Consider the following 21,028-nt stretch of genomic DNA (forward strand, 5'->3'; position numbering starts at 1 on the left):
TGTGACTAGAGGATCTTTAAGTTTTTAGCAGAACAGAAGGAGAAGCTGGTTATACTGACAAATTTGGAATTTCACCAATATTGTCAATTACAGGACATTGACCTGTGATAACACAAGTGTGGGACAAATGTGTCTCTTGCTGAGGTTTGAAAGTTCCCAGTCAAGCAGTGTGCATGCGGGGAAACTGGGTGAGAATAGGTTCAGACAGAGGCAGACTGCTGCCCAGCTGCACACTCCTCCTGTTCTTCCCGTGAACATTTCAAAAAGTAGAGAAGTCCCAGACATTGAGCTTTGCAGTTGAAAGCAAAAAACAGCCCCTGGAAGGTCTGAAAGTCAACTGTGACAACAGATTAGTCCGTCTCCAGAGTATGTTTTTCTGATCCTGTCTCCTTTTGCTCCTCTGAGAGCATCAGTACAGCCCTACCTAAAGAGCAGCAGCAAATAGAGAACTGTTTGGGAGCAGCCACAAGATGCCACAGCTTGTGGGTAGTAACCTTTGAAAATACCTCAACCTCCTAATTACTGCTGTTTCAGTTATATTGACATGCTGAATGTTGGTCTGTGCATGTGGAGTGAATGAATGATGAATTTCTAACTGCTGAGTTTCTCCTGCTATCATCACCTGTTTATGATCTGATGTCTTGAAGTTCCCACTGCAACAGAACGTAGATTTTTGTATTCTAGCCAAGAGACGGAAAGCTCTCAGCTGAAAACCAAAAATCTATATACTGTAAGCAAGTGGCCGTTTTCCTCTTTTCTCACTCCTGCCCAACCCGTGTCAGACTTTTCCAGCTCTTTGATGTAATCTCACTTCATCTGTATTTTGCCTGGGACCGTGGTAAGATTCCTCCTCCTCCTCCCACTGTCTATAAGCCTGTACAAATTAGTAATGTGCACCTCTCAAATTGCAAGAGAGAGCAAAGGGACCTTCCCCCCACTCCCAGCCTGTAGGTTCCCTTGTTATAGGAAAATCCCCACCAGAGAAAAGGCAAAATCTTCTGGTGTCAGCACCCTTCATGCATCAAGAAGGGCAAACTCAGGAGAGGATCTGATCAGTGCGTGTTGTTTTCTATCCTGTTTCATTGACTATTACTACATGGTGAACTTTAGAGTTGCTTTGACATCCCTGGGACTGGGGCCAAAGTGGAATAAATCAGAAAACACTGGAGCCATGCATAATGGGCTCCTTGTCAAACCACTTTCTGCTAAACTCAGCAGAACCTGAGCATGCCAGGGAACTGGGGGCTAAATGGGAAGGAAATTGCCAGCACAGATGTTTAATGTGTGGTTGCAAATAGAAGCCCCCTCTCTTTTGTGTAACTCAGACCATAAAGAATAGTAGAACGCACATCATCCAAGTGCATCTCACTCTTGAGTGATGCTGGACCTGAGAAATATTGGTGATAGAGAGATAGTGTAAGTTGTAATTGCTCCATTTTTATTTGAATAAACCCTATTGATCCAGGGAAAAGCATACCCCAAACCTCAAGAGGAAAGACAGAGTTGGCTGTAAATAATTCAGAGGATTCAACACTTTCTTCTTCTCTTTCAAGTAATGGGACAAAATTCATTTCTGATCTGCCTCCAATAGCTTGAAGAGAATTAAACCATTACTGTCATATATTATTTGTGTGTCTGGCAGAGTACAAAGCAGACCAGGAATGAGTGTAGTCCATCATATTTCTGGACATAAGTTCTCTCTTTAAATTCAAGTTCCTGAAGTTAAGCACTGACTGTGGTATCACATACAGAATAATGTCTTGAGAAGAGAAATAACCTTGTTATGTGCTTAGGGCTTGATTTTAAAGGACCTGAGCTTGCATTCATTGGCTGTACTTGAAAATTATTGTGATGGTCCTCTGAGAATGCAAAAGAGATTTTCTGGAGCGATTTTTATCAGCAGAGGATTTCTTAATTATTTCTTCATTTACCAAGACACTCTGCAGCAGGTCAGCATATACTGAGGTTTGTTGGTCAAAGGGTATTGCTGGCTATTTTCTTCTTCCACCTCTTCTGCCCTCTCAAGAGTATGGGGAATGTAGTAACTCTTCATATTATGAAAGAGCTCGTTTGCCTTTGATAAACGACTTGCTGCAGTCTGCAAACCTGATACAATCTAGTGCGGTCCTCTGCAGTACACGGAATGCCAGCAGAAACTTCACAGCAAATGCACTACCCTGCATGTCCCCATCGCAGGGGGCTGTAATTTATACCTCCTTGAGCAAATGTTATTCAGTGCAGGAGCCTGAGTTTCTTCAGCTTAACAGGTAAATAGACAATGTGTATTATGGATTTATTATTTTTTTTTCCTATGCGCAGACTGTTGATGAATGTACGAAATAACTGCCCACCAGTTTCCAGTATTAAATGTCGCTCCACAGTGATCATCTCTAGCCAAAGGCCTTGGCATGCAGACAGGATTATTTCTTACAGAGACAAATCTCTGTGTGCCCATTTGAAAGTTTCTTTAGATGTATAGAAAGATTTGGCAGTTCTGAATGTTCACAAAAATTGCGTAGCTCCATGTAGACAAAATTAGCCAGACGCATATGCTTTTCAGCACATTAACAACGTTATCCTGGGCTTTTGTTTCTACAGCCAAAACACCCCAATCCTGACTGGCGCTACTCTGCATCCCTGAGGGCAGGAATGCAAAGGTACGTATGGTGTTTCCCCATGGGAAGGAGAATTGTCTTTGTCCTGTGTGGAAAGGACAAAGCTGCCTGGCTCCTGATGCCTTAGACTGATGATATCTGTACACTGAGATGGAAAGCACCCGAGTTCTGATGCTGTCCCTTCCAGTCTCCAAGTGTTACAGATTCAGTCTGACTGCATCTTATGCTATTATATAATACTATTTTACTACCATAGATCTGTGTTTTTTTGTGTTTACCTCCTGCCTTTGTATGCATTGACTGTTGAAGCATAATTGCTCCAATTATTGGATTGTTTAACTGTCATGATACACTTTGTTTTTACTTTAAAACTCCCTGTAATCATCTATGCTGATATGTTTCAACAGACTGTCTGCAGCATTCATACGTTTTCCATCTTATTGTCTCTCATTACCATATACTATGCTGCTCCTGCAGTTGGTTTATTAACCACATGGTGCAATCAAGATGATTAACACAGTTTAAAGGACATTTTGAAGATATGAGTTGGATTTTCTAAGAAGGAAAAGAGAGGCTGTGTCCAAGTCTCTTTAGACATCTTTGAAAGTCCACTGCCTAACATCACATGCAGTCTCTGCTATAATTTGCTACTGGAAAAACACAATTGTAATAAAGTTGGTTTTATAGAGCCTAAATAAGCTAATATCTTTGCTCTCTCTGAGCAGATTAGAAAATTGGGTTTATATCCAGGTGTATTCTGACATGATTAATAGGACTACCTTACAGGTTTAGATGCAATCCTAAAGCACAGTGTACCTGTCCAGCTGACTTGGGGCTGCTCTGTAGAAAGGAACCAAAACCTCAGGGATCAAAAGGAAAAGAAGAGAAAGCTTGATTCTGGGCTCTGTTGGGCAAACTGGTTTCTTTCTTTTATGTTCCTACTACTAGTTTTTTTAAAATCCCTGACTGCTTACTGCAAAATGAGTAAACAGTCTGGGGAGCAGGATGCTGAAGTGGGAATTCTCCTGCCTACCTGAGCATCTGATCTACTGGTCCTCAGAGTCAGGCGTGCTCTTGTGTGTTCCCAATGGGATCCTTATCTGCAATCTCAGGTTCTGAGCCTGTGTGACCTGCCTAGCTGATGGTTTTCATGAAATGCAATTTTTTAATAAAACTTGTAGAAATTTAGTATCCGTAGGAACCTTGATGTCTGTCACATTTGATTGAAACTGCCCGTTAAGTTCAACTGGGAGTGTGGGAGGGAGCTGAGAAGCAGATGAGCAGAGAGCAGGGACACAGTCAAAGAAGCCTGTTTCTCTAAGGAATTGCCCACAAATACATGCCTAGTTTTCCATTAAAAGTAGCAGTTTTTTATTTTCCTTCCATTTGGGGTGCTGGCCAATAGCAAAATTGGAGCTTTCAAGGCCAAGTGCTCACGATGTGACACTGTAAAATTTGCTGTATTAGTTTCTGCATTTCAGAAAATGTGTTTCTCTTTCTGAATTGCCCTTGAGAAGCATATAGTAACCTAGGAAAGTGGGATCTGTTAAAGCAGCATAATGACAGACGCTCAGAACTAACTCCACCAACCTTTTATTGTTTGCTTTAATGCTAATACATTGTATCAGCACAGAAGGTGTGTAACGCCCTGGTTAGTGCCTTCTACTCAATGAAAGCGAAGTGTCCTGCAGGTATGTTTGGTTTATAAATTACACCACCACTGTGTTTTAATAAATATTCAAATATAACTTTTTGTTTTTTGAGTCAAAATAGCTAATTCTCCGTTGCTCCAGCAGAATTTGTCAGCATCATGCAGTACTATAACAGGAATTGCATGGCAACAAACAGTTATGACCTTTGAAGTGTAGTAAGAAAGCGAAATATTCTGAAGCCCAGGGCAGAGGCGAACTGTATAATCTAACTGTGATATATGCTCATTCAGTGCTGTTCATATGGAGGAGGCAGGAGTCCTACGTGGAGGACCAGGAGGGCCGGATCAGCAGTGGCCAACAGTCTCCAGTGCTACTCCAGGTAAGAGCGTCAAAATCCATAATATATGTGAGGAACTACTGTTGATTGAAGTAGACTTCCTAATGCTTCCATCTTAGTTTTTCTTCTGGTTTGTGTTTCTGAGTAAAGCTCTTGTCTGTGGAATCTATATAGAGTAGAATAATAAAGCATAAAATGCATATTTTGCTTTATGTGGTCTCAGATGAGCGCTGGAGATAAGAGTCCTTGATCCCAGCTTTCATCCTGCCTCTAGAGGTTATTGGTTTGTGTAATGAGAGGACATCAGTTCTGATCTGTGTGTTCAGATTTGAAATGCTTGGGCCTAGATTTGATTTCCCCTCCATTTCTAAGGAACAGTAGAATTAGGGTAGGAACTTATCAGTTCTCCCTTTCTTATTTTTCCAAACCCTGTAAGTCTCTTCAAATGTCTCTTCTAATTTTCTGTGATGAAATCAGACTTCTGTTTTTTTTTTAATATTTTCATTCACTAGAACACCATTATGGAAACTAAACTATTGTTTGCTCGTCAAAAGAAATTACCCAAAATACATTTTAGAATGTAGCTTCATTTACTCAGTCACTGACTGATGGCTCCGCAGCAGTCAATAAGAATTGGTGAAAGGTCCTCATTGAATTAAGAAAATCACCTGTATCTTTTGCAGTGCAGGCAATAAAATAATCTCACTTTTTGTGTTGGAGCAGGAATAATATAGAGAGGTAGCGGAGTAGCAGGTCACTGGTGCAATGAGCAGTTTCAGTCATGTCCAAACTAAACCAAACTTACTGGGTGCCCTGTACACAAGTTGTGAACCCTGTATGCAAGATATATATGCAAGAACTGTGAGAACTCCAGAAGAGAACTCCAGAAATTCAAATGAGGAGTGAGGCTCATATCACAGAGGCTCAAAGGCCAAGAAGTGGGGTTTTCAGCAGAAAAGATTGGAGACCTGCTTTGTTTAATCCTTTTTTGGTGCAAAACTTTCCCTTGGCTTAAATGGGAATCTTACTTGATAAAGGGCTGAGGAGAAACTTTAGGGTTTGCAGTCACAGTTACAACACATCCATGAATTAATGGTGCCCAGCAAAACCTGCACTGGTGTTGCAGAAGGGTTGTCTGCAGAAAGAGATTAGGAAATTAATATAATATATACTGGGCCCCTAGGTTATAATTACCTGGGGTTTGTGTGCTCTTCCTTCTGTTGCAGGCTTTGCAGGCAGACACAGCTTGTGCATGTTGTGAAGGGCATGTAACTGTTGAGTTTGCATTTGAAAATGTCACCACGAGTACGCTCTAACCTTTATGAGGGGTTCCCTCAGGCTTTTCAGCTGCAGTAATCACCCTTGACAGAGCACTTGGTGTATTACCTTATACCAACTTCAGTAGGGATGCAAATATTCATCCAGACATTTGCTTGCTGGCAATGCAAATTTCTGAGTGCCTGAATGTAAACGCAAAGGTCCTGTCTTCTGAGGAGGCCCATTGGCATTTGGGTCTCAGAGCCCTGTTTGACTATCTGGACTCCTCCCTGCTATTCTTTTTGAGATTTATCATTTTAGACTCACTTTGGGAACCTGAACATAGAACCATCAGCCCTTGGACTGAGCATTGGAGACCATAGTTTCTCTGTGGTTTCTAATTCTAGGTAACGTATTCAAACAGGTTATAAGAAATACCTTCAGCAACAGGGAACTTTTCTGCCACACAGGAAAATGTGACTAGTTAAAATTGTGATATGGAATATCCATACTGCCTTTAAATTCAATTTTTATGAATCAGGTTCCTTGTAAATCAATATTTTTTCCTGCATAACGAAGACTCATTTGTTTTGTCTTTGTCTGCTCCCAAGGGATTAGTGACCCTGACATAATATTAATTAGCCCCCTTTTTAGTGGGATTCAGGCAATATTCATCTCTACTTTTTGTAAGCAAAAGCTATAGATATCCCTGGTCCTTAATGGCAAACAGGTGATTCACATGGAAATCTCAGGATTAATGACTGTGTTAATTCTCATAGCATCACCATGCATCACATTTTCAGCAGTTTACTACCACTGTCGTGGAATCCTATCCACAGTTTCCCAAAAGTATCTCTTTCTGTGCTTCTTTCTTTTTCTAGCTTAGATTCAAGACCTATAATATTTTTCAGGTTAGCATCCACAGCTGATGCTTTTCAGAAGAGATTCAACTCATTAGGGCCAATTGTAGTCAATTTAGTCATCAAATGCATTTGCTCCAAACATATCATTTGCATAGGAATGGGGGGCACTTTTGTCCGAATAAACTCCTAGATAAGCTATTTGTTATCTCTGTTATTATCAGCATATTGTGGCAGCTGCAGGTCTCAACTGATGACTCGAAACCGCCTTCAAGCCTGCTCTGTGCACGCATTCTCTGTGAAGTTGTTTTAGTCAATTGATTAATCCCAATTAGTTGGTCACTAAACCATTCAATTAATTTAACAATCCACAAAAGTCGCAGATGAGATGCCTCATGGAGACAGATTCAGAGAGTTAATAAATGAGAGCACTCAAAGATGATGTCACAGGAGCACTTTAAGAAGGATGAACAAGTGTTAAATCAGTAAATCCTTAATTCCTAATGCACAGCTGTACTCGAACGTCACATGGTGTTTCAGCAAATGTGTGTTGCCCAAGGAAACCCAGTCCTCATTTGACTGGCAACACTCCTATTGACTTTATTTTCACCCATGCAGGGGACAGTGAATCTTGATCTGGCATTTTTTAATTGTCTTTGCATTTTCTTATGCACCAGTCTAATAGTTTGTAGTCAGGATATTTGCAAATGATGTGGGACAGGAAGGCTCAAACCCTTCTGGGTAGAGAACAGCATTTGGTTTAGCTCTCTGGGCCATCTTGTGTGTCCCCCATGTGTTATATTGTGAGTCCAGGAAATGCAGACAGATTTCTGGTTTCTGTTCTATGTCTTTCAACAGATTTGGCAATTATATTAGACTTTCTGTAGGTGACCACTAATCTGACTGAACTTTATTTTCTGGATGCCTAACTCACAAGTGGAGCTTGATTTGCAGAAATGGTGGGAGATCATAATAGAAACCAAGATGAGCAGAGACTTTGCTCAAAACAAACAGCATTGAAGATTTCTGAACAAATCAGACCTATGCATAATTCAGAGTTTAGAATTAGTGGGCATTAGACAAATCTGGGTCTATGTCTCTGTGCTTCAGGTTCCAACCTACGAAACAGAACTAGGAACGGAAGTGCTTCACAAAACAGCCTAAAGATGTATTCATGGCACATATAAGACTCAGGAGAACAATAAGGTTTTGCGATGAAAAACATCCATGAGAAATTTTAAATCCTCCGTTCAATGCAGGCTTTATATATGTACAGTAAACAAGGCACTGGGCCACACACCATATATATATATGTATATATATATATAAATACTTCAATTCCGACAACTCTATAAACAAAAAGGAAAGGGCTGCATTGAAATATCTGCATCTGAAATTTGGAAGCGCGTGGGTGAAGCATTGGCATCTCTGAAGTCCATGGCAAATAGCCTGCTGACTTCAAGGCAGCTAGGCTTATGAATACGCACAAGGGACTGAATTAAGGTTGCATAGGCAAATGAAATCATAAAATATGCTAATTTTATGCTTCTGATTTTGCAGTGGTAATGTTCTTCTAAGTATGTCTGTCATTTTGGTTTCATTTTACCAAGTCATTAGCTGGGGAAGAGAAGTGGTAGCCTTGTTTTTCAAAGCACTCTTATGAAAAAAGCAATTATATTGTGTGAGAATCTACTGACCTCAATATGGGCAGCCCTCCGTGCTTGGCATTCATGGTGCATATGTTTATTCCTTGAACTGGCCAAGGAAACAGCAGTAGTAACATTGGCTGCTGTTCCTTAAGAGAAATAAGCAGGAGAGATGGGTTAGCTGTGGGTTTCATAGCTGCTTGAAAAGGCAGGGGAATATTATAACCAAGAAACCCAGAGATCAGCTCTAGGTTTGAAGAGAACTGTATGTGCTATATATGTATATATATAAAATCTTTATACGAAGTTGTAGATAGCTCCTTGTTTCCCACCACTCCAAGCCTGACTCTTTTTCAATGTTTGTCCTCTGAACTTGGTGTATCACAGCTTTCCTCTCGTATTTTTTTCCTGCTGTTCCTTACCTCCTGCCTAACTGTGACCTTTTTACACATGCCATGCTATTTAGGGATATTCCATGTCCATATCTCTCATACTGTCCTAAAAGACTGTAGAGCCTCTTACATTTTACGCTATAGTTGCTCTGGAATAGATTTCTGTTGCTCTTGGAGGATGGTTCCTAGTGCAATTAGCTGGAATGCAGAAGAGGTCCATTGCTGGGGCATGAGCTGTAGAAGAAGTGATGAATACTGAAAATTACATGAGAAGCAACTATACATATGGCAAATAAGCAAAATTATTTGAAAGATTAAGTCAGTCTTCCTATTAAGCTTTATATGACTGGTTTGTGGTAGAGTATTGTGAGCGGAATGACTGTGGGAAAGCTGTGAGGAAAGGGAAGAGGGATGCTGGCATGGATTTTAATGAAAATATCCAAGGATGCCTTGGTAGGAGAAGGAAACAATGTAATTTTCTAGTGTGATATACACAATTCTGTGTTTCACGGACTGATTTGTCCATTAAGCAAGTAAATCCTACTTGAATAAGAACATTCTGTCAGAAAGAGACGTTTTCTTCTTTTCTCGTTATGGGATGGGGCATTAGTGTAAGGAGGAGAGATCCGAGCAGAGAAATCTAAGGACATGAGAAGAGATACCAGTCAAAATCTTGGAAAAGGAAGGTGAGCATAGAAGATCTGGTAGAAGGAAACAGCTGAAAAAGGATGCTAGAAGGTCTACAGGATGCAGACAGCATTGGGAATAGCACAGTGTAGACTCTTAAGTGACTGCTGAGCATAGGTCACTGGAAAGAAGATTGGCACACTGAGATTTGGTAATGGACTGTGATGAGGGGGACAGAAAGCCACACTGAAGTTAGTTGTTCTTTTCATGGAATAGTCGTTTGATCTGTTTGTCTCTTTGACTCCATTTAATATCAGCACAGAAGGGAATGAATGATTTTTATTTTAAGTTTGACTCTCACTGCTGCAACAGACACCGTTGTTGAAATTCAGCAGGATAACAGTGCAGTTAAATCTCCCAAGGGACCATGATACTGACACAAGGCTCTTGGCTTCTCAAGTATTTATCTAAAAATTCAGTTTAAAATAGAAAGAGCCTAAGAAAATAACTGAGTGCTGTAAGACCTCACGTACAACATATTGCATATGATGTAGCTTTACATTGTGGTTGTAAATGGAGAAGAATTTCTACTTAAATGTCAGTGAGTTTCTATTCACCTTCTTCAAATGACCTTATCTACAGTAAAAGGGGCTAATTAAGTCTTGTCAAGCAGTCACTGCAAAGAATGTGCAGGAGCCAAAAGTGCTGCTGCTTTGAGACTGTTAAAGGTTAATTTACAAATAATGGCACAGAACACTAGCCTGGCTCAGCTTTAGCAGTTCATTGATTAAAGCTGTAAAAGGTAATAACTAATTTAACAACCCAGAATACAAAAGTGGGATCTTGTTTTTTTTTTTTACAGAATGTTGCAGCTGTTTAAAATGGAAGGAGGTAGAAAATGCAGCTGTGCACATCTGTATCCTCTATACTTATTTTAACCAATAACCAAATTTCTATGAAATTTCGTCATTCCAACTTTCAAAACCAGAAATACAAACATATCAAAATACCATGTCTAAGAACCACTGTGATAATATCTGTAATATTTCAAAAGGAAAAATACAGAACAGCCAAGGTCTTAATGTTTCTCCTGAAAATCAGTCTTCAAATTAGTGATGTAAGTCTCTCAAATGAAGATCATAAGCAGTTTAACGAGTTCCTAAGCCTACACAGTAAAGTGTCATAGCGATTTGGTTCACGGCCTCGTGTAATCACGGCAAAAAATCATCCCCATAAAGCGTGCTAAAATCATTATTTAAAGCTGCAGTATCTCTACCAGCTCAGTAGAATCCGGAGAAGGAAATCACGGCAGCTTTCTCACATAGATGCAGAGCAATGACACTACACTAAAATACAGATAATCTCCAAGGGCTGTATAAAGCTAAATCCCTTTCTTTTATCTCATCTTTTGACCTTGGACATTGAATTCTCAAGTTAATTCCACTGAGTTGCAGAGACCTTCAACATGATGCACCATCCTCAGTTTTGCCCCTACTCCCAGTACACTGTTTTCAGGATACTCCCTGGATGCTTCCTGCTCTTCTGCTTTGCTCTTCTGCTTTCCACTTCTGCTTCCTCCATTTTCAGCTCTTCCCTATTTTTCTTTCTTCTCTTCCCTATTTCTCTTCCAAACTCGTTTATTCCATTCGTCTAATGACTCTGGTCTCTTCCTGCTCATCTGTCCACTGTGCCTCCCCCTTGTGTTGTTATTCCAGGAGTGCTGAAATGCAGATCACTGGCTCGGCCACATGTCACCTTTTCAATATTTCACACTGAACTAAGTATTTTCTCTGACAAAAGCTTCTCATTTCTGACAGCCTGATGGGGACTGGAGAGGCCTGAGAATTTCAGATGCTGCTCAAGCTGTAGAAAAACATTTTGAAATCAGAAAGATTTTTCAAAAAAAAATCTCAAAAAAATGTGAATATTTTTATGACAGATGCAGCTTGACGTACTGAATATGATGTTTGAAAAGCTGCTGACTGTTCTGCCCAGGAACTCCTCTGCTTCAGCACATGCAAACTATAGCTGAACCAGCAGTTTGGGCTCTCAGTATGTGCAGCCAGGACTAGGTGAATGGAGAGGTTAGTTTAGATTTCTGTTCATCTGAGTGGGCAAAAAAAGGAGGGGAAGATAGACTATATTATGCAGAAACTGCAGGCATGATTTGGCCACTGTTAAATTTATTTTCTGTTAGTTATTTTCTTCTTAGCTCCAAAAAACCCCATGACTGACCTGAAGTAGTATTTGTGAGCATTATCACATGGGGTCCATTATATTTCAGTGGAGTGTACCAAGTAAATTAGATGACATGGATGAGAGATTTAATAGTGTGTGATACCTTAGTCCTTGAAGACTCAGTGTAAGGGGAAAAAAAAAGATTCCTCAGGATTTGAAAAAGGCTAATGCTGGAAATATCAAGGTTGTGTGGTCTGATTGTCTCTGTATATTTGACTAATTTCATTTTGACTATGAGAGAGTCTTCAAAGAGTCTTCATATACTGTAGGGAATTATTGATTCCACCTGCTACAAAGATTTGTGAGAGGAATTAACCTTTCTCATTAGCCACAGGCAATGCTGAATGCATTTGTGCATCTTGGCATTTAGTCAAGTCCCTGGGCACGTGCAGCCCTTCCACATAGTTTAGGGCCACGTTTGTCCCTGACTGGTGCCAGTTGCTGAATTTCCCGAAGTGGAGATGACCACGTCCAGCCTCTGATCTCCACATGGGCTGATTTTTCCAATGTAGATTTCTTGAAGGTTCTTGGAAGGCCGATAGCTCCAGGAAACCTGCAAAATTTCTGATGCCTGGAATAAAATGAGAGTAACAGGAGCAAAAGGACTAGTGGCTTCTGTGACTGAGTAATATGAAGCAGCCGTTACCGAACTGCAGACAAAAGCTGTTGCAGCTCAAGACTTTTCTGTTATCACTCCTTAAAATGACAAAGATTTTACATAAGCAGTTTAGCTGGCTGTAATTTCTATCTTTAGGTGCTGGGAGAAAGTATAATGACAATAACTCCTTGTCTGCTTAATTCATCCTTTCCTGCAATAATCTCTTTGCTTCCTCAAAATGGCAGTTACCTAAAAGATGTTTCTTGATAGCTGTTACTAACTTTACTCTTTAAGAACAAAGTAACATCTCTTGAAAAGTATCAGATGTTTATTAGGATGAAATTTGTTATGTCTGCAATGGTCAGCAGTTTGTTAACTCTTTTGAATTGAACACCAAAAACTCTGTTCATCAGGTTTCCACCCTGATTAACCTACCACCAAGAAATTAGTTGTACCCCAAATGCTGCATAACTGAGCAAAAAAGGGAGACACAACACTTCTTACAAAAAAGATAGATTTTTCCAGGTGGTGTAATTGATGCCTGGATATCTATTAGGAAAATATTTTGTAAATAAAATAAAGTCCAATTTTCAAATCTAAGCAACTTTTTAACTTGTCCATTGCTCTATGTGTGTGCTGCTTTATGATATTAGTAAAAAAAAACCCAGGGAGTTCGTCCTAAGTACCCACTGGTAATATTCTGTAGCTACACAGAAGACACGGATTTTGATTTTCATCTCTATTATTTTCACAGAGGTTTCAATAAGTAAATAGAAAAATCACTCGCAGCTGTGCTACCTCAGGTTGTGATCTTGTCAGAACTTATAAACTAAACAAGTGTTTATCTGGTCAGTACTTCAGGGAATTGATGGTAATCAAATTATTTCCACATGAGCTTACAGCTGCTTTATTTTCTCCCTGTTCTGCCTCCCTTTTGTGTGTGTGTTTTTTTCGTGTTCTTTTTTTCCCCTCTTTCACTGCTGTGGTCTTAATTTTATTCTTTTTAGATTTTCCTGAAAGAAAATAAACTCAAGCAGATGTTACAATAACCTATCATACTTGTGATCCCAGAGGAATTTCAACCCTGTTATGTGTTGCAATATCCAACTCATTATCTGATAGAAAAGAGGTGAATAAAATAAGGAAGGTTCTAAGTGTTTTGAAGAAACTTTAATCTGCAATGTATTTATATTGCAAGTGATGGAAGGAGAAAAGAGGGCGAGGGAGTACAGGCCACTCGGTGATATTACATCTTCCCCTAATGGATGTCTGCCTGTTTGCAGCACTTTGCTGTACACAAGGGTCATGAATGTATTTTTCATGTGTTTATTTTTGTAACTGGGCATTGCTTCAGCGTCTTTTATTAATGCCGTAGTGTGGCAGTGCCTCTCAGGTCAGATGGCACTTCACAAAGCCCATGCAAATCGGAAAAGACAAGCCTTGCCTTAAGGAACGTACCACTTACACGAGCAGGGCCAGCAAAGGCTGGGAACACAAGGGAGAGGACATGATCATTATCCTGGTTTATAAAGGAAAGAAAATAAAGGCAGAAAAATTGAAATTATTCTTATCACAGATTGCTCTGTGGTGAGAACTGGATCGGCATCCACCTGGCCCCAAATGCTCTCACCGCAGCAGGGGTGAGCAAAGAATAACAGAGCTGTGAGCCTGTTTCAGGGCATCCTTCTCTGCTCTGCTCCAGCCTGCTCAGCCCTAGAGCCCCTTAGGTCAGAGTTTGCAGAACCCTGTGTAATTATTGTTTCAGCCGTCTTGTGCTTACAGGCCCTTTGCCTGCGATGTCAGACCTTTAGCAGCTCACAAGCCCTGCTTTTGAAGAGGCCAGCAGAGGCTGCTTCATGTTCCTCTTAGCCATTCAAGGGGTGATGGTTTTAAACTAGAAGAGGGGACATGAGGAAGAAATATTTTACAATGAGGGTGGTAAAACAGTGGCCCAGGTTGGCCAGAGAGGTGGTGGATGCCCCATCCCTGGAGACATCCCAGGCCAGGCTGGATGGGGCTCTGAGCAACCTGAGCTGGTGAAGATGTCCCTGCTCATGGCAGGGGGGAACTGGATGAGCTTTGGAGATCACTTCCAACCCAAAATATTCTATGATTGTTTCTCTCCATTGCACCCACTTGATCTCTGCTGTATCCTTGCTTTGGTGGGACTGCCAGAATGGAGCTGGTCTGCACAGAGCAGAGAAAGCAATACTGCAATACTGTGCATGTTTTTCCAGCACACATTTGGTTATTTATGTAACATTGACCTAAAGATGCTGAATTTACTTTGAGAGCTAAACTCTAAAGTCATTCGGTCATTACTTATGTGCACTCAGAGGGTGTAATGAGAGATGTAAAACAGTAATAGCATGCAAAAGCATCCTCTTCATTATGGGGATTTAATTCTCAGAAAAATCAAGGCTCTGGCTGTGGAGGGAATGAATCTGAGTGCAGCTTCTGTGCTCTTGTCTTGTATAATTACAGTCACCCATTCCTAAAAGCATCCCCTCTTAGCACGCACACACAGCTAGAAAAATAAATGGGTTAATTAGGAGGAAAAAAAACACGGACCCTTTGTGGTCTTGTGGAAATTGTTTCTGTGTGTTTATGCTGAGAAAAATAATGTGCTGCTTCTACTTGCACAGCAGAAGACAGGTTCAGAGAAGGCAGAGGAGACTTGGTGCATGCTGTGGGACCTTGTGCACACCCCAGCTCAGCACACCGTGCCAGCATCAAATACCAAAAAATAACCAGAGTAAAACAGTTAACAGCAGCAGTTCATTCCACGGTGAATGCTATCAAGGAGGCCGGAGCTATAATAGGATTCATTGGTGGTGGTTTGAACATGATGAAATGAAATTGCTTATAATTTGATTGAGTTTGTTACTAGGAACAGAACAAGTGCTTCATTTGCATTTATTAGTGGCCCAGTTCTGTCTTGTGCCTGCCTCCCGTATCTTGTTTTTTGACTGTTAAGGAAAGGAGCTGTTGAAAAAGCAAGTAAGATTTGTTGACTGGCAAGCAAATTCCTGTGCCAGCAGATTCACAGGCTCCCTTGGGGAGCATGTGCTGTGCTGTTGCATCGAGCAGCGTGGGATTTGAGGGGCTGCAAAGGGAGTTCAAGCTTCATGTAAAGGTCAGATCTCAGGCATATAATAGTGAAGCACAGACAGGCTGCTGCCCCGGCTGGGAGTGGCACTGATTAAATACCTAATTGTGCAGCTAATCTCCTTAGGCTCCCTTAGACAATTAATGGCAAGAGAGGTCGGCTGCCCTTCCCACTCTGCATTTGTTCCTGCAGCTACTAGAGCCGGCTGAGGGATTTTGCCTTAGTTTATACCTTCTTATCCTGTAATCACACCTCCCTGGCCTAGTGCCTGGTCCTTTGGATTGCTTATTCTAACTAGGTTATTCAAACCTTGAAAAATAAATACCTGGTTATTGCCAAGAGGCAAACTCTAGTCTTCAAGTAATTCCAGCAGGTTTTTCACATTCAGATTTTTAATACATTGGGAGAAATCAAGAAGCCATAGGCTGAGCTCAAAAGTAAACAACAAAATCCTGAACCTTCTTTAGTTCTTTTGATTCAATTTTCTGCCATTTTTGTTGCACAGAATCACTTGAATATGGTAGCTGAGCTTAAAGACAGAACAGAATGGTGTAAGACTCAGAATAAAATCAGAGGGGTTTCCAACAAAGGCGGTGAGTGAAAAATGGCAAAACCTGCATTCACAAATACCATCAAAATATTGAAAAATGCAGAATGAACAATTCCTCCTCCAGGTTTCCTTCAAATGCTGCCTGCAGACCTTACAACATTGTTCGTAAGACGCAAAACCCAAACTGGATTTTTTTAATTACCAAGGATCATTACACATTAAACACATCTCAGGATCTGCAGTTGCAAATTATATTCTCCTCCCTCTTGCTCTCAGTTTTTCACTATCTCATGCTGTATTACTTTTCCATGATCCTGTGCTTCCAGGAGCAAGAGGCTGTTGTTGTAGTGGTAAATCAACTTGCATGCCTATTGTGGTGCCTAAGTGGTCATAATAACTACAGTAACTGAATACTTTGTCTTCATTGTTCACCATACCATTTTAAACTGTTCCCGTTGTTGTCTCAGACAGTATAAGCAGACAGACTGTTGTGGTAAGCAGTGTCCTTTCCAAATGCCTGCAGTCAAATATATTCAGTCATATATAGAGGATAAGCTGGCCCAAAGAAGTAACCTTCATCTGTGGCATGCATAGACCATTGGGAGGAGGAGGAGGAGTGTGCTGGCACCACATGGCTCATTAGCTTTCCAAAGGATCCATCCTCTCTAGTTATAATGCATAATGTCATCACTTCATGGCAAAAATTACCTGTTCTTCCTAGATTATTATCTTGCTGCAAATTTATGCTAAGTAGGTAGCAGAGCCTCCCACTTGTGTAGCTGGAAACAGAAGAATTAAAATAAACGAATAGTGTTAGTGTCAGATTATCTGCTTCAGTTATTCCCAGACTTCACTGCAGTAGGGAGAAAGAAACGTCACCTTTTGCTTTTAATTGAGCTCATTTCCTGTGGGGCAGGAAAGGTTACAGAGTTTCACAAGGACGCTGTGGTCCACTCTGGATCCCTGTTGTTACCCCTCAGAAGACTGCGTGTGCAGTTATATTGTAAAATGTATATCAGCACTGAAGTCTGGAGACAGAACAAAGCACGTTTCTGTTGTTCCACACAGTAAATCAGTGTATCCATCTCAGTGTACAGACGTTCAAACTGCAAGTAAACCTACCTAGGAGACCCATTAATGGGAAAGAGAACTGCTCGCTTCCGGGCCGACGGGCAAAATAATTTGGTGGTCCTAATCCAATTCACTGCCGGCAGTTTGCCACATTGGAGAAAACACTGTCACAACTGAAACTAATTGGCAGGCCTGGCAGGGAGGCCAGCGGGTCATGCAGACTAAATCCATGCAGGTCAACTTCTGATCTTTTCTGAGGCATGTTGGCTAGACGGCATGGCGGAGTGCTCGCAGCGTTTCTGATGGCTTTGTAGCTCTTCTCAGTGGAAAATATATTCCCAGCCTGATGCTGTGACTGTTTATTTCTTGATGGATTTTTATGACTCTTTAAATTGTGTGTCAAATATAATTTCAAAAGCTTAATCCTCATCAAGGTTTACAGTTAACCTCCCTACTCTTGACTGGTATTTCTACCGTTCCCAGATGGCAGGTGTTTGTGATAGACATTGTAGAAACTGTGTCTGGGTCATTCATAGCTATGATGTGAGGTCAGCCCTGGCTAGAGATCTTTGATGATAACTTCACTCTGATCTGCACATTCTCCTTTCCTTTTGTTCATTTCCCCTGATGAATTTGAATTAAATACCGGTTTCAGAGCTCTTCACAGTTCCCTCATGTGGAGTGAAAAATCATCAGAGGATGGAATGTAGGTAAAAGTAAAAGAGAGGTGTTTTTTCCCATTTTATACTAACCTTCCAGGCAGTCTCAGAGTGCACTCCACTTGTGCGGAACAGGAGAAAAAGAGGCAGTTAAAGAGTATGAAGTATCTCTTTGAGAAGAGCTGCAACAAGCCTGTGTTTATAGTGCTCAGTACAAAATCACTGCCAAATTGGCCTGCAGAGTTGCTAGGAAACCAAAATAAAAATCCCTGCTTTGGAAGGCACAGAGATATCATGAGCATGACAGATTTTTGCTTCTATTCTTCAATTTTTTTTAGTGATGGTTAAGCAAGTTTGCAGAGGATGGAGAGAGGTGAGAGGGTGCACAAAGCAGAGTTTGGAGGAAGCACTGGGAAGCTGACATCTGTCCCAATGGCTGTAGTCCTGCCTGTGTTACAGGCTTACCGCAAGTAATATTAATTTTAAAAAATGTTAGTTTTCAACTTCAGGACAATGCGATATTTCCCTGCTCTTACCCAGCTTGTATTCCAAGAAACATGGAGGCAGCTGGCAGGGATGATATGAGGTGTGTAGCAGAGAAGAGCTTGCCTGCATTTCAGGGAGGCCGCGTGGGGTAAATGGATGGGCTCTGTGTAGCTCCATATCAGCTTCTACCAGCCTAAGTCCAGGATTTGTGGTTCTGCTTTTTCTTTTAGTACTTGCCATACATTCCAGTCCGCTCTCAAATCAGTGTTGTTTCTCCTCTGGCTATAGTGTTAGCTGGTTCAGGGAGCTGATCTGCCTGAAAAGGCCTGTGTAAGCTTTATTTTCAAATCAATTAACTGCTGATGAGAACTAATACCAGCACAAAAAGGAGTAGGGCTACCAAAGACTAGAAGTATGGAACTGCATCTTCAGCATGAAGGATGGTTGTGCTTGTAGAGAATCAACCTTGTGAAAACATGGTGGCAGAAAGAGGAAACAAGAGCTGATCAGATTGAAGAGTTGATCATAACAGATAATGAAAAGGAAGCTAAGGACTTTCATTACCTGAATAAGAACACAAACAATGAGATACTATGTCCAAGAATAATGAAACATTTGATAAGGGGTTTCAGCAGTACAGTAATCCCCTGACAGAATCCTTTTTGAAGTTTATTTATGAAGTAGAATATTGAATAGATATCTGCATGAAGAACATAGAACTCCAGCACTGGAGACACTAATTTCCGAAAGTAGAGATGAGGCACAGATGGATTTACAGCTACACTGTAACAATAACTCAGGCTATGCCCAGCTCCTCTATATTGCAGTCAACTTGCAAAAATACTGACTATTTCTCCCGTTTATGCTCCCTGGTTTGCTTATGCAGAGCTTCAAGTGTGGTTAAGCATTGCTTTGGGGCCACACAGTAGGAAATCAGGAAAAACAAACCCAACCAACCAACCAACAACAACAAAAAAACCCCAAAAAAACCCCAGATACAACATCAGAGAAATGCTCAGGTCTTTAGGAGACAGATCAACATTTGACTGCTGTGAACACGAGTGTTACCAGGTCAACATGTAAAAACCTAAGAATCAGGAAAAGAAACAGGATGGGGTTTTGGTTTAACTTCATTCACCTGTGGCATAAATGGAAGCATCTCAATTGGTCACACAAGCTTGTGAGCTCAAGCAAATTCTGATGGAGAGAAATGACAGTTTGTCACTTCCTAGGGCAGGTAACTAAAATTGATCAGCTGAATTATGTTCACCAGGTTCCTTTTTCACTATTATTTGAGTAGCCTGCCATGACCACTGGAAATGCTGACACGCATGTTGTAGACAGAGGCAAAACCACACAGAGTCATGACTTCTCTCTTCTTAGTCAAGGCTATAACCTTTGCCCTGTGCTGGGAAAGACAAACAGTGTCACCGTGCATAGAAACACATTTATTCTAAGTCTGGACACTGTAGCCATCCAGCCTAAGAAAAACTAGGTACAAGAATGCACCTAGTGATGTGGAAGCTTAAATGAAGATGAGACCTGTGGTATGATTTTAGCAGACTCAGACATTCTCAGTAGATACACTAGTCAGAAAGAGCTGCCAGGCATTCAGCTGCCACATGTGCAGCCACTCTGTGTGATCAATGACCAATTTCATTGCAGATGGATTGTGCTGCCAGCTGCAATATAAGCAGCAATACTGATAAGCAGCAAGATTGGATTGGAGATCGTGACCTTGTGTTGTATTCACAGAACTGTTTAATGGCTAGTGGGCAATTGCAGGCTCTTGAGAAGAAACCCGCTACCCGTGAGACACTATTGATTGAAATTCATCGTAGCAGGTAGAGGAAGCCTTGCACGTGGTTGCAGTGTTGCATGACCTTATTCAGAAGAATCGTAGAATCGTTGTTGGAAGAGATCCTCAGGATCATTGAGTCCAACCATAACCTAATTCTAGCACTAAACCATGACCATAAGAACCTCATCTATGTGCCTTTTAAACCCCTCCAGGGACAGTGACTCCAGCACTGCCCTGGGCAGCCTGTTCCACTGCTTCGCAACGCTCTCCATGGAGAATTTTTTCCTAATATCCAATCTGAACCTTCCCTGGCACAACTTGAGGCCATTTCTTCTTGTCCTGTCACTTGCTATTTGGGAAAAGGGACCAACACCCTCCATGCTACAGCCTCCTTTCAGGTAGTTGTAGACAGCGAGAAGGTCTCCACTCAGCCTCCTGTTCTTCAGGCTGAACAGCCCCAGTTCCCTCAACCACTTCTCATAAGACTTGCGCTCCAGACCCCTCAGCAGCTCCGTTGACCCTCTCTGAACTCACTCCAGCACCTCAAGGTCTTTTGTATAGCAAGGGGCCCAAAACTGAACACAGTATTCAGGGTGGGGCCTCACCAGCGCCAAGTACAGTGGCACAATCACTTCTCTAGTCCTGCTGGCCACATTATTCCTGATACAAGCCAGGATGCTGGTGGCCTCTTTGGCCACCTGAGCACACTGCTGCTGTTCTGTCCTTACATGGGCTGAGCAGTCATCTGACATGTACCTGCTCCTGTTGAAGAACTAAAACACTGAGATAGTGGTGAGGGTTGTTCAGAGACTCCTAATTACCTCTATATTTTAAAATTTTATCTTTAGCTCATTTGTGGAACGTGGATTTCCCAGTCTAGTTGATGCCTTCACTTAATGATATACAGTGCCTGGAAGACCAAACTGTTTTTTTTCCAAACATTTCAATAGTTATTGATACTAACGCCTGGGATTTGGGTAATATGATGGATTATGGCAAAAGTGGACAAGATAGCACTGAACTAGTTGTACATGTACTTTTGGGGTACAAGCTGGGAATTGGAGAAAATAGTAACTAAATATTTGCTCTACCATTTCTGCTTCACAGCAGTAACCTTTCCTTTGAGCTGT

The 21,028-nt window shown here is 41.2% G+C and overlaps 1 protein-coding gene across 1 annotated transcript in view; it reads left to right on the top strand.

The window, feature by feature from the left end:
- Positions 1-21,028, top strand: part of LOC102091615 (protocadherin alpha-2) — a 112,740-nt gene that overhangs the window by 72,728 nt on the left and 18,984 nt on the right. The window contains 2 exon segments of the mRNA XM_065030247.1: positions 2,599-2,657; positions 4,558-4,646. Of these exon segments, the coding sequence (XP_064886319.1) occupies positions 2,599-2,657; positions 4,558-4,646 (148 nt within the window).

Source organism: Columba livia, chromosome 14 (assembly GCF_036013475.1).
Source record: "Columba livia isolate bColLiv1 breed racing homer chromosome 14, bColLiv1.pat.W.v2, whole genome shotgun sequence".
Lineage (NCBI taxonomy): Eukaryota > Metazoa > Chordata > Aves > Columbiformes > Columbidae > Columba > Columba livia.